Here is a 13,808-nt window from a genome sequence, read left to right as displayed (position 1 = left end):
AGGGACCTAAGTGAAGTAAGTTACACAGAGAAAGACAAATACAGCATGATTTCACTTATATGTGGAATCTAAAACGAAAATAAATTAAAAAAAAACAGAAGCAAACTTATAGATTCAGAGAACAAGCTGATGATTGCTAGATGGGTTTTAGGGGTAGTTGAAAAATGGGAAGGGATTAAGAGGTACAAATTGGTTGTTACAAAGTAGTCATGGGGATGTAAGGTATAGCAGAAGGAATATGGAATAACTATGTATGGTGTCAGATGGGTACTAGATTTATCGAAGGTGATAGATGGGAGTGAGGTTGGGAGATAGGGTGAAAAAGGTAGAGAAATTAAGAAGTATAAATTGGTAGTTACAAAATAATCATGGGGATATAAAGAAAAGCATAGGAATATAGTTAATAATACGATAATAACTACATACAACATCAGGTGGGTACTTGCCAGGAGGATGACTTCTTAAATTATACAAATGTCTAACCACTATGCTGTATACCTGAAATTAATATAAAATATATTGAATGTTAACTGTAATTCAACAATTTTAAAGGGGGGAAATGAAGGGGGAAAATCCAAAAGGTTGTGTAAAAGTGTGGAGCTTTTGCAGGTGATTGAAATTAAGCTGCTATCAGCTTCAGATGGACTATTTTATCTATGAGATGTGTTAGGGAAATCTCATGATAACCACAAAGCAAAAACCTAGAAGATTCTCAAAATATAAAAAGAAAGAAATCATAGCATACTACCATGGAAAATCTCCAATTGTCAAAGACAAGCAGCAAGAGAGGAAAAAAAGAACAATGAAACTACAAAACAGCTGAAAAGAAATAAGATGGTACTAGTAAGTCCTTAAATATCAATAATTACTCTACATGTAAATGGACTGAATTCCTCAATCAAAAGGCACAGAGTAGCTGTATAAATAAGAAAAGCAAGACCCAACTACATGCTGCTTACAAGAGACTCACTTCTGCTTTAAGAACACACATAGGTGCAAATTGAAGAAATAGAAAAAGATATTGCATGCAGTAGAGACCAAAAGGAAGCAGAGATAGTTAGGTCTATAGCAGACAAAACAGACTTTAAGCCAAGAACAGTAATAAGAGACAAAGAAGATCATTATATGATGATAAAGGGGATGATTCATTAAGAATATATAACAATCATAAATATTCACATGCAACATTAAAGCACCTAAATACATTAAGCAAATATTATCAGATCTGAAGGGAGAAATAGACAATGCAATAACAGATTATTGGAGGGACTCCAATAATCCGCTTCAGCAATGGGTAGATCATTCAGACAGAAAATCAACAGAGAAACATTAAATTTGAACTACACATTAAATAAAACTAACCTAACAGACATTTAGAGAACATTCTATCCAACATCAGCTGAATATGCGCTCTTCTCAAGCGCACATAGAACATTCTTCAGGATACATCGTATAATAGGCAGTAAAATGAGTCTTAGCAAATTTAAGAAGACTGAAATCATACCAAACATTTATTTCAACTACAATGGTATGAAACTAGAAGTCAACAACTGGAGGAAACCTAGAAAATCTACAAATATGCATGTGGAAATTAATACACTGTTGAACAACCAATGGTTCAAAGAAGAAACGGAAAGAGAAGTAAAAAAGAAAATTCAAAACAAAGCAAAATTGAAACTCTACATATCAAAACCTGTGAAATGCTGCAAAAGCAGTTCTGAAGCTAAGTTTATAGTGATAAATACATATATTAATAAAATAGAATGATCTAGAATAAACAGCCTAACTTATACCTCAAGGAACTAGAAAAAGGAGAGCAAACTAAGCCTAAAGTTAGCAGAAGGAAGAAAATAACAAAGATCAAAGCAGAAATAAATGAAATAGAGGCCATAAAAAATCAAAATGAATTCAGCAGCACATGAAAAGGATCACACGTCAGGTCCAAGTGGGGTTTATCCCTGGGATGTAAGAGTGGTTCATCACGAAATAATAAATGTGATACACTTATTAATAGAATGGAAGATAAAAATCATATTACCATCTCAATAGATGCAGAAAAGCATTTAACAAAATACAACAATATTTTATGATAAAAACACTTAACAAATTGGGTATAGAAGGAACATAACTCAACATAATAAAAGCCATATATGACAAACACAGAGCTAACATTATAGTCAACGGTGAAAAATCAAACGTTTTTCTCTAAGATCAGGAATAAGACAAGCACACCACTCTCATCATCTTATTCAATATAGTATAGCAGTCCTTAAATAATGTCACTTCATTCAACATCATTTTGTTATAATGTTGATGATAAGAAAAAAGTAATGATTCCCAGCTGGGACCACTGACTGTATGGAGTTTGCACATTCTCCCAATGTCTGCGTGGGTTTTCTCTGGGTATTTCAGTTTCCTCCCACATCCCAAAGATGTGCACATTAGGTTAATTGGCATGTCTAAATTGTCCCAGTATAAGTGAGTATAGGAGTGTGTGTGAGTGTGCCCAGCGATGGAATGGCGTCCTGTCCAGTGTTGGTTCCCACCTTACACCCTGAGCTGTTGGAAGAGGTTCCAGCCTCCTGTGACCCTGAACCGGATTAATCAGGTTTGAAAATAATTATCTTATTGGTTCATGTTAGTCTGTCTTAAATGTGTGTGTAGCTCACATTTATTTCAGTGTTTAATATTAGAAGTGTTTTGGGTCTTTATTTAGAAGTTCAGTGATGTTTTTGTGAGCAGAAATATGTCATAGGAACTTCACTCTTGTTTATATCAGTTACCCTATGGTAAAGTTGGTTTTGTTGTCTGTCGTTTCATTTAAAGTCACAGTTTCCAAGAACCTATCGATGAAATTAAGTGAAAACTTACTGTACTGAAAGTTCTAGCTAGAGCAATTAGGTAAGACAAAGAAGTAAAAGATATCCAAATAGAAACAGAAGAGGTAAAATTGCTATGTGCAGATGATGTGATGTTATGTATAGAAAATCCTAAAGACTAGACAGAACTCTGCCCCCCCCAAAAAAAAACACCTGTTGGAACTAATCAACTATTGACCTTCAAAACACAGCCAGATGTTTCTCCAGCAAAATGGGTTTGTTTGGGAACAACAAAGAATTGCAATTTGGGACATGAGGTCTAATGGCAAACCAAACACAAGTCCAGAGAAGCAAAGGGGAGGAATGCTCACTTATGGACTTGGGAAGAACAGTTGTAAAGGAAGAGTCCACTGGAGGAAACTGAGTTTGAAGTACAGTGACTTTTTATTGGCTGAGTTATGGTAGTCTCCAATTGGCCCAGCTGTTACTGAGCAAGAAGGAACCTTTTCTTCCTCTTACTGAGGTAGTAAAGTAGTAACACTTCCTGTCAGAGGTACAAGGTACATTTCTTCCTATTGGAGTCGAGTGACACACACCTGACATGGGCATGGAGTGACACATACCTGAAAGTTCTCTCTTCTAGCCTTCTGACTCCATTTGAAATGTGATTTATCTTTATTAATTTCTACACAAGAAATGCAGTTAAGTTTCATGACATAAATGCAACATAGGGAAATCAGTTGAGTTTCTATACATTAACAACTAAATATCTGAAGAAGAAATTAAAAAACTATCCCATTAATAATAGCATCAAAGACAATAAAATACTTAGGAATACATTTAAACAAGGATGTGAAAGATCTATACAATGAAAACTACAAGATTTTGATGACAGAAATTGAGACAACACCAAATGGAAAGATATTCTAATTTATAAGTAGAAGAATTAATATTGTTAAAATGCCCATACTACCCAAAGCATTCCATAGATACGATGCAACCCCATTCAAAATTCTAATGACATTTTTTACAGAAATAGAAAAAAAAATCCTAAAATTTGTGTGAAACCCAAAAGACCCTGAATAGTCAAAGCAATCCTGAGTAAGAACAAGCCCAGAGTAACCATAGTTCTGGATTTCAAACTATACTGCAAAGCTTTAGTAATTGAAATAGTATGGTACTGACACGTCATCAAAATGGCGGCGTGCAGTGAGCCTCTGTAAAGCTCCCTGAATTTACAACTAATCGAACAATAATAATTCCACACAGGATTCCCTGCACAGCAGAGAGGCAAGACAAAGAGGCCCACTACTGAATTCACCTAAAGGTGGGCGAATCACAAGTAAGGGAGAGGGAAGGGAGAAGTGCAGAGACCGAGCCGTGGGGGCATAGGACGCAGACCTAGCTCAGTGATCCGAGCTCGCAGCATCCCAGAACTACTGCAGCTGCGGGAGAGGGAAGAACTGGGACAGCTAGGGCTCTGCTTATGGCACACAGGCTGAGGGGCAGCATATAACACGGCTGAACCTAACGCTCATGGCAGAGACCTCAGAGAAAAGACTGAGGGAAGAAGGCTGAAAACGGTGGTTTAAGCCCTCACTGCCAAGCAGAGAAGGGAAGCCTTAGGCACTGAGACTAGCCGCCTCCCTACCTCCCAGAGCTCGCCCGCCCCCACCTGCCCAGTGCTAGAAGGAACAGTAGCAGTGTCAGATCAAAAGAACAGAATATTTGCTGTTCTGAGAACTGTGGACCGCAGACACAGATTCTCAGCCCAACTAGTTCCAGCAAAGGGAGGGAGCTGTGGAAGCAGGACCGGCTGTGGTGGTGGTCGCCGCCATTGCTCTGGGCCACCTCTCACAACTCACCCGCCCCTGGCCCCACCTATCTGGGCGGATCCCTGCAGGAGTAAACAGAACTGCTGAAACATACAGGCTCTGAATCTGGTGCAGGAAGAGCTTTGAAACTTCAAAAGCTCTCCACATACCCACCGGGACACGGAGCCCTGTGACCCAGGTGAACTATTAACAGAGGAGAAGCCCGTCTCCCAGGGAATCCCCTCATTGTGTGAGAAGCTGGAATAGTGCAGAGAAAACATAGCACTACCGTGTGAGAGAGAAAAAAGGCTGCAGTTGGAGAAAAATAAAACATTCTACCAACAAGTACTGGAAAACAAAAGAAAGACCTCTTCCTATCAACCTGTTGCAGAAGCCACTCCTGTAGATGTCTAGGAAGAGAAATAATAAATCAGTAATTGCCATGAATAACCAAGGCAACAAGACAGCTCAGAAAGAAAGTGAAAAGTCTCCAGAAAAGGAACTTAAAGATATGGAAATATGTGACTTAAATGACAGAGAATTCAAGATTGCAGTTCTGAAAAAACTCAACGAGATGCAAGAAAACACAGAAAGGCAGTTTAATGAACTCAGAAACACAATCAAAGAACAACATGAGCATTTTATGAAAGAGATTGAAACTTTAAAAAAGAACCAATAGAATTTCTGGAGATTAAGAACTCAATAGAAGAAATGAAGAATGAAATAACCAGCTTAGGTAGTAGAGTTGACCAGATGGAGGAAAGAATCAGTGACATCGAAGATAGAAACCTGGAAATTACACACATGGAAGAAGAAACAGACTTGAGACTTAAAAGAAATGAAAGAACTCTACAAGAACTTTCTGACTCCATCAGAAAGAGCAATATAAGAATAATGGGCATACCAGAAAGAGAAGAAAGAGAGAAGAGAACAGAATATATTGAAAAAAATTATCAATGAGAACTTCCCGAACTTGTGGACAGAACTGGATCCACGAATCAAAGAAGTAAATAGAACACCTAATTACCTCAATCCCAACAGGCCTTCTCCAAGGCATACTGTATTGAAGCTGTCTAAAATCAATAACAAAGAAAGAATCCTCAAAGCAACCAGGGAAAAGAAGACGGTAACCTACAAAGGAAAGCCCATTAGATTATCATCAGATTTTTCAGCAGAAACTCTACAAGCCAGGAGGGAGTGGAACCAAATATTCAAACTATTGAAAGAGAGAAATTATGAGCCAAGAATAATATATCCAGCAAAGATATCCTTTAGATATGAAGGAGGAATAAAGACCTTTCCAGACATACAGAAGCTGAGGGAATTTTCTAATACTCGACCTGCACTACAAGAAATACTAAAGGAGGCTATTCGACCACCATCAACAGGGACAATTTGTGGCAACCAAAACATACAAAGGGGGAGAGTAAAGGCCTGAACCGGAATATGAGAATGGAGAAAGTAAGTGTGCTGAAGAAACTGGAATACTCTAAACATCAAACTTTCTTTTACATAAACTTAAGGGTAACCACTCAAAAAAAATCCAGAACTGAAATATATACTGTAATAAAAAAAAGAAACAGAGGGAAACATCATAGAATACCACCACAAAGAAATAATAGACAACAACAAAAAGGCAAAGAAACAATGGAGGCACAGCCTTACCAGAAAACTAAAGATAGAATGACAGGAAATCTTCACATATCAATAATCACCCTAAATGTAAATGGACTGAACTCACCAATAAAAAGGCGAAGAGTAGTAGATTGGATCAAAAAACTAAACCCAACCATACGCTGCCTCCAAGAGACACATCTCAGCTACAAGGACAAACAGACTCAAAGTGAAAGGGTGGAAATTGACACTCTAAGCAAATGGTACCCAGAGAAAATCAGGTGTAGCCATAATGATATCAGATGAAACAGACTTCAAGGGGAAAAAGATAACAAGAGACAAAGGTGGACATTTCATAATGGTAAAGGGGACTATACAACAAGAAGACATAACAGTCATCAATATTTATGCCTCCAGTCAGGGAGCACCAAAATATACCAAGCAACTACTAACAGAACTAAAGGGAGAAATTGACCAAAACACAATTATACTAAGGGACTTAAATATATCATTGACAGCTATAGATAGATCATCCAAACAGAAAATAAATAACGAAATAGCAGCCCTAAATGACACATTAGATGAAATGGACATAATTGACATTTATAGAGCACTTCACACTAAAACATCAGACTATACATTCTTTTCTAGTGTACATGGAACATTCTCAAGGATAGACCATATATTGGGACATAAAATCAGCCTCAGCAAATTTAAGAAGATTGAAATCATACCAAGCATATTCTCTGATCACAAGGCTTTGAAATTGGATATCAACTGCAAAAAGAAAGCAGGAAAAACACAAATACATGGAGGTTAAACAACATACTTTTAAAGAACGACTGGGTCAAAGAAGAAATTAGAGGAGAGATCAAAAGATACATAGAAACAAATGACAATGAAAATACATCCTACCAAAATTTTTGGGATGCAGCAAAAGCAGTTTTAAGAGGGAAATTTATCTCATTACAGGCCTAACTCAAGAAACAAGAAAAATCCCAAATAAATAACCTCATGTTACACCTTAAAGAACTAGAAAAAGAAAAACAAGTGAAACCCAAAGTCAGCAGAAGAAGGGAAATAACAAAAATCAGAGCAGAACTAAATGAAATAGAGAACAAAACGACAATAGAAAAAATTAATGTGACAAATCTGGTTCTTTGAAAAGATTAACAAAATTGACAAACTCTTGGCTAGACTCACTAAGATAAAAAGAGAGAAGACACTAATTTAAAAAATCAGAAACGAAAAAGGGGAAGTTATCACGGACACCACAGAAATACAAAGGATCATCCAAGAATACTATGAAGGACTATGTGCCACCAAATTCAATAACCTAGAAGAAATGGACAAGTCCTTAGAAACATATAGCCTTCCTAGGCTGAACCATGAAGAACTGGAAAATCTAAACAGACCCATCACCAGTTTTGAAATTGAATCAGTCATCCAAAACCTTCCCAAAAGCTAAAGTCTGGGACCAGATGGCTTCACTAGTGAATTCTAACAAACCTTCAAAGAGGATCTAATACCAATCCAGCTCAAACTCTTCCAAAAAATTGAAGAAGAAACAATACTCCCCAACTCATTTGATGAGGCCAGCATTACCCCAATAGCAAAACCCGGTAAGGATAACGAAAAAAGAAAACTACAGACCAATATCTCTGATGAATACAGATGCAAAAATCCTAAACAAAATTCTAGCAAATCGAATACAAGAATGCATTAAAAAGATTATTCATCACGACCAAGTGGGGTTCATCCCGGGGCACAAGGATGGTTCAACATCAAATCCATCAATGTGATACATCACATAAACAAAATAAAGGACAAAAATCATATGATTATATCAATTGATGCAGAAAAAGCATTTGACAAGATACAACATCCATTTATGATTAAAACACTTAATGAAATAGGTATAGAAGGAAAATACCTTAACATAATAAAGGCCATATATGACAAGCCCTCTGCTAATCTCATAATTAATGGTGAAAAACTGAAGCCCTTTGCTCTATATTCAGGAACAAGACAGGACTGTCCCCTAACACCTCTGCTTTTCGACATAGTCTTGGAAGTCCTCTCCAGAGCAATCAGGCAAAACAAAGAAATAAAAGGCATCCAAATTGGGAATGAAGAAGATAAATGGTCACTCTTTGCAGATGACATGATTCTATATATAGAAAACCCTAAAGACTCCACCAAAAAGCTATTAAAAACAATCAACGAATACAATCAAGTTCTGGCTACAAAATCAACAAAAGTCCATTGTATTCCCATATACTAACAATGAAACCTCAGAAAAAGAAATAAAAAACAATTCCTTTTGCAATTGCAGCAAAAGAATAAAATACCTAGGAATAAACTTAACCAAGGATGTGAAAGACCTATATGCTGAAAACTATAAGACATTTTTGAAAGAAATTGAAGAAGACACAAAGAAATGGAAAGACATTCCGTGCTCATGGATTGGAAGAATCAACATAGTTAAAATGGCCATATTACCCAAAGCAATATACAGATTTAATGCAATCCCCATCAAAATCCCAATGGCATTTTTAAAGAAATAGAACAAAAAATCATCAGATTTGTTTGGAACCACAAAAGACCCCAAATAGCCAAAGCAATCTTAAGAAAAAGAACAATACTGGAGGTATCACACTCCCTGACTTTAGCTTGTACTACAGGGCTACAATAATCAAAACAGCATGGTATTGGCAGAAAACAGACACATAGACCAATGGAATAGAATTGAGAACCCAGAAATAAAACCACATAAATATGGACAGAAAAGTTTTGACAAAGAAGCTAAAAACATACAATGGAGGAAAGACAGCCTCTTCAATAAATGGTGCTGGGAGAATTGGATAGCCACGTGCAAAAGAATGAAACTGGACTGCTATCTGTCACCATGTACCAAAATTAATTCAAAATGGATCAAAGACTTAAGCATAAGACCTGACACAATAAACTGCATAGAAGAAAACATAGGTACTAAACTTATGGACCTTGGGTTCAAAGAGCATTTTATGAATTTGACTCCAAAGGCAATGGAAGTAAAAGCTAAAATAAACGAATGGGACTATATGAAACTTAAAAGCTTCTGCACAGCAAAAGAAACCATCGACAAAATAAAGAGGCAACCAACTGAATGGGAGAAGATTTTTGCAAACAGTGCCTCCGATAAGGGGCTAATATCCAAAATATACAAGGAACTCATGCAACTCAACAACAAAAAACAAACAACCCAATTGAAAAATGGGCAGAGGACCTGAAGAGACATTTCTCCAAAGAGGACATACAAATGGCAAATAGACATATGAAAAATGCTCAACATCACTAATCATCAGAGAAATGCAAATCAAAACCACAATGAGATATCAACTCACACCAGTTAGAATGGCTATCATCAACAAGACAAATAGTAACAAATGTTGGAGAGGCTATGGAGAAAAAGGAACCCTCATACACTGTTGGTGAGAATGCAGACTGGTGCAGCCGTTATGGAAGGCAGTGTGGAGGTTCCTCAAAAAATTAAGAATAGAATTACCACATGACCCAGCAATCCCTCTCCTGGGTATCTACCAAAAAAATCTGAAAACATTTATCCTTAAAGACACGTGTGCTCCAATGTTCACTGCAGCTTTGTGTACGGTGGCCAAGATGTGGAAACAACCAAAATGTCCTTCAATCGATGAATGGATCAAGAAGTTGTGGTATATATACACAATGGAATACTATTGTGACATAAGAAAAGATGATATAGGAACATTTGTGACAACATGGATGGATCTTGAGAGTATGATGCTAAACGAACTAAGTCAGACAGAAAAAGTCAAGAACCATATGATTTCACTGATATGTGGAATATAAACCAAAAACAGCAAAAGAACAAGACAAACTAATGAGAAACAAAAACTCATAGACACAGACAATAGTTTAGTGGTTACCAGAGGGTAAGGGGGGTAGGGGGAGGGAGATGAACTTAAGGGGGATCAAATATATGGTGATGGAAGGAGAACTGACTCTGGGTGGTGAACACACATTGGGATTTATAAATGATGTAATAGAGAATTGTACACCTGAAATCTATGTAATTTTATTAACAATTGTCACTCCAATAAATTTTTTTAAAAAATGTAAAAAAAAAAGAAAGAAAGAAATCGTATGGTACTAACATAAAAATAGACACATAGACCAATGGAACAGAATCAAGGGCCCAGAAGTAACCCCCCACATATATAGTCAACTAATATTTGACAAGGGAACTAAGAATACTCAATGGGGAAATGACAGTCTTTTCAACAAATGATGTTGGGAAAACTGTATTACTACACACATAAAATGAAATTGGACCCTATCTTATTACTCACAAAAATTAACTGAAAATGGATTAAAGCCTTAGATGTAACACCTGACAGAATAAAACTCCTAGAAGAAAGCATAGGTAAGAAGCTCCTCGGCAATGATTTTTTGATTGACACCCAAAGTTCCAGGAACCAAAACAAAAATCAAGAAGTGGGATCCCATCAAACTAAAATCTTCTGCATAGCAAAATAAACCATCAACAAAATGAAAAGGCAACATATAGAATGTGAGAAAATATTTTCAAACTATATATCACATAAAGGAATCATATTCAGAATATATAAAGAACTCATATAACTCAACACCAAAAAACAAACAATCCAATTTAAACAAACAGACAGAACCCAGAACAGACACTTCTCTCAAGAAGGCACACAAATGGCCAACAAATGTATGAAAATATGCTCAACTTCACCAGCTATGAGGAAATGCAAATCAAAACCACAATGGGATATCACCTCAAACCTCTTCAAATGGCTATTATCAACAAGGCAAGTAATATCAAATATTGGAGAGGATGTGGAGAAAAGGAACCCTCCTACACTGATGGTGGGAATGTAAATTGGTACAGCCACTAGGGAAAACAGTATGGAGGTTCCTCAAAAATTAAGAATATAGCTACAATATGACCCAGCAATCCCTCTTCTGGGTATCTATAAAAAAAAAAAAAAAAATGAAAACATTTGTTTGTAAAGAATGTATCCCAATGTTCATTGCAGCATTGTTCATGGTGGCCAAGACATGGAAACAACCTGAATGTACTTTGATGAATGACTGGATAAAGATGTGGTGCATATATAATAGAATACTACTTGGCCATTTGTATGTTTTCTTGAGAGAAGTGTCTGTTCAGGTCTTCTGCCCATTTAAATTGGATTGTTTGTTTTGCGGTGTTGAGTTGTATGAGATTTTTTTTTATATATTGTAGATATTACTTCCTTATCTGATATATAGTTTGAAAAATGAAATACTGACATTTGCAATACCATGGACTTATCTTGAGAACATCATGCTAAGCAAAATGAGACAGATGTAAATAGACAAAACCCATATGAGTTCATTCTTATGTGGAATGCAAAACATGAAGTAACAAATGGACAAACAAAGTAAACCACCAAAAAGCTCATAACACAGACAACAGTATGGTGGTTCTCAGAAGGGAAAGGGTGAGGGGAGGAAGAAGAGGTAAAGGGGATCAAATATATGGTAACAAAAAAAGACTTAACTTTAGGTGCTGATCTCACAATGCAGTGTACAAATGGTGTATTTTAGAACTCTTTACTTATATAATCTCATTAACCAAAGTCACTGCAATAAATGTAATAACATTAATTTTACAAAGTGTGTATTGGGAAGTAAAGAAGCCAACCTGGAAAGGCTATATACTGTTGATTACAAGTATATGACAATTGTGGAAAAGGCAAAACTATGGAGACAGTAAGAAGATCACTGGGTGCCAGAGGTTTAGCGGGAAGGAATAAATAGGTCAATTTTTTAGCAAACTGAAAACTGCTCAAAAAATAAAGGCAAACAAACAAAAAACCCTCAGCATATTCTTACCATACAACCCAGCAATGGCACTCCTGAGCATTTACCCTAGAGAAATAAAAACTTTTACCTATCCAAAGACCTGTACACAAATGTTCATTAAAGTCCTATCTGTAAAAGCGAAAACTGGAAACAACCCTAATGTTCAATGGGTGAATGGCTAAACAATCTTGGTACATCCATACCATGGAATACTGCTCAGCAATAACAGGGAACAAACTATTGATACAGGCAACTCAAGGGCATGGTGTTCAGTGGAAAAGCCAATCTCAGAGGTCATGTATTGTGTAATTGTATTTATGTACACTTTAGAAATGACAAAATTATGGAAATGGAGAAGACATAAATGGATGCCAGGGCTTGGGGAGTAAGGAGGTTGCAAGTAAGGGAGTAAGGAGGGAGTCAGGGGAGTTGGTGGGTAAGGAGGTTAATGTGACTATAAGGAGGTAGCAGAGGAGATCTCAATGGTCATGGGCTAGGTCTACACCCTGATGTTGATGTCATGTGGTTACATAAACACATAAAATGACATAGAACTATACACATGAGGCAGAATAAATAAACAGGATAAGAACTAATCTCCTAATTAAATGACCTAAGATATTTTAAAGATATATTCAACAAATAGTTCAAAAAGTCCCAGTTGGTTCTACCAGACAACTAGTTATGAGTTCTCTGAAATGAGCAACTGACCTGACACCTGCAGCTCCCAGATGGCCTCCTGGTCATTATTCTGGGAGATGAACCCACATCCATAGAGACCAGTGTCTGAGAGAGTGACCTTCTTCAGCCTCAGTAAGACATACCCCTCCCCTATGGAGTCCTTCAGCAGCTCAGTTCTCCATCGATAGTCTGGCATCTGCATATAGCGCTGGTCTGTCCCTTCTCTGTAGAGATGCACCACAGCATGAAACTGATCTCTGAAGAACCGCACTTCCATGGCCTCCGCACTTGTCTTAGGAGAGAGGAAGCACGAGAACACTGCGTCCTCCCCGACCACGACCTGGACGGGCTTGGCTGGTCCCATCACCTGCCACTGGCCTGTGGAAGGAAGCACAAGAGATAACTGAACAAAGACCCTGTCAGTGTGTCCCACTCATGGCTGGCGTGTGCCTGAAAGCAACAAAGGAACAAGACGAACAAACAAAGAAACAAAAACTCATAGACACATACAACAGTTTAGTAGATACCAGAAGGGAAAGCGGAAGGGGGATGGTAGAAGAGGGTAAAGAGGATCAAATATATGGTGATGGAAGGAGAACTGACTCTGGGTGGTGAGCACACAATGTGATATATAGATGACGATTATAGAATTGTACATCTGAAACCTATGTAATTTTACTAATCATTGTTATCCCAATAAATTTAATTTTAAAAAATACACTAAGAATAACTAAAATAAGTAGAGCAATGCAACCTGTTTCAGGTAACAAGAGGCAATGTTTAAAAGATATCATTTATTCCAGAATTGATCTATATATTCAGTATAACTCTACTGAGCATCTCAATAGAGTTTCCTTAGAACTAGACAAGTTGATCCAAATTTATGCAAATGTACCAGATGAAAGTTTGTAAATATTCCATGTGTGCTTCAAAATAATGATTTTTGTGGGTGAAGTCTTCTAAGGATGTCTAACAGATCAGGATT

The 13,808-nt window shown here is 37.0% G+C and overlaps 2 protein-coding genes across 2 annotated transcripts in view; both read right to left on the bottom strand.

Annotated features, from left to right (window-relative positions):
- Positions 1-13,744, bottom strand: part of LOC109439887 (butyrophilin-like protein 3) — a 40,316-nt gene extending 26,572 nt beyond the window's left edge. Inside the window, exons 1-2 of the mRNA XM_074312733.1 lie at positions 13,719-13,744; positions 12,854-13,239 (exon numbers count right to left, since the gene is read on the bottom strand). Of these exons, the coding sequence (XP_074168834.1) occupies positions 12,854-13,239; positions 13,719-13,744 (412 nt within the window). The remainder of the gene's footprint in view (positions 1-12,853; positions 13,240-13,718) is intronic.
- LOC141567351 (butyrophilin-like protein 9) overlaps positions 1-13,808 on the bottom strand; it is a 365,947-nt gene that overhangs the window by 254,264 nt on the left and 97,875 nt on the right. The window lies entirely within an intron of this gene.

Source organism: Rhinolophus sinicus, linkage group LG10 (assembly GCF_036562045.2).
Source record: "Rhinolophus sinicus isolate RSC01 linkage group LG10, ASM3656204v1, whole genome shotgun sequence".
Lineage (NCBI taxonomy): Eukaryota > Metazoa > Chordata > Mammalia > Chiroptera > Rhinolophidae > Rhinolophus > Rhinolophus sinicus.
This window is presented reverse-complemented; position numbering and strand designations above follow the sequence as displayed.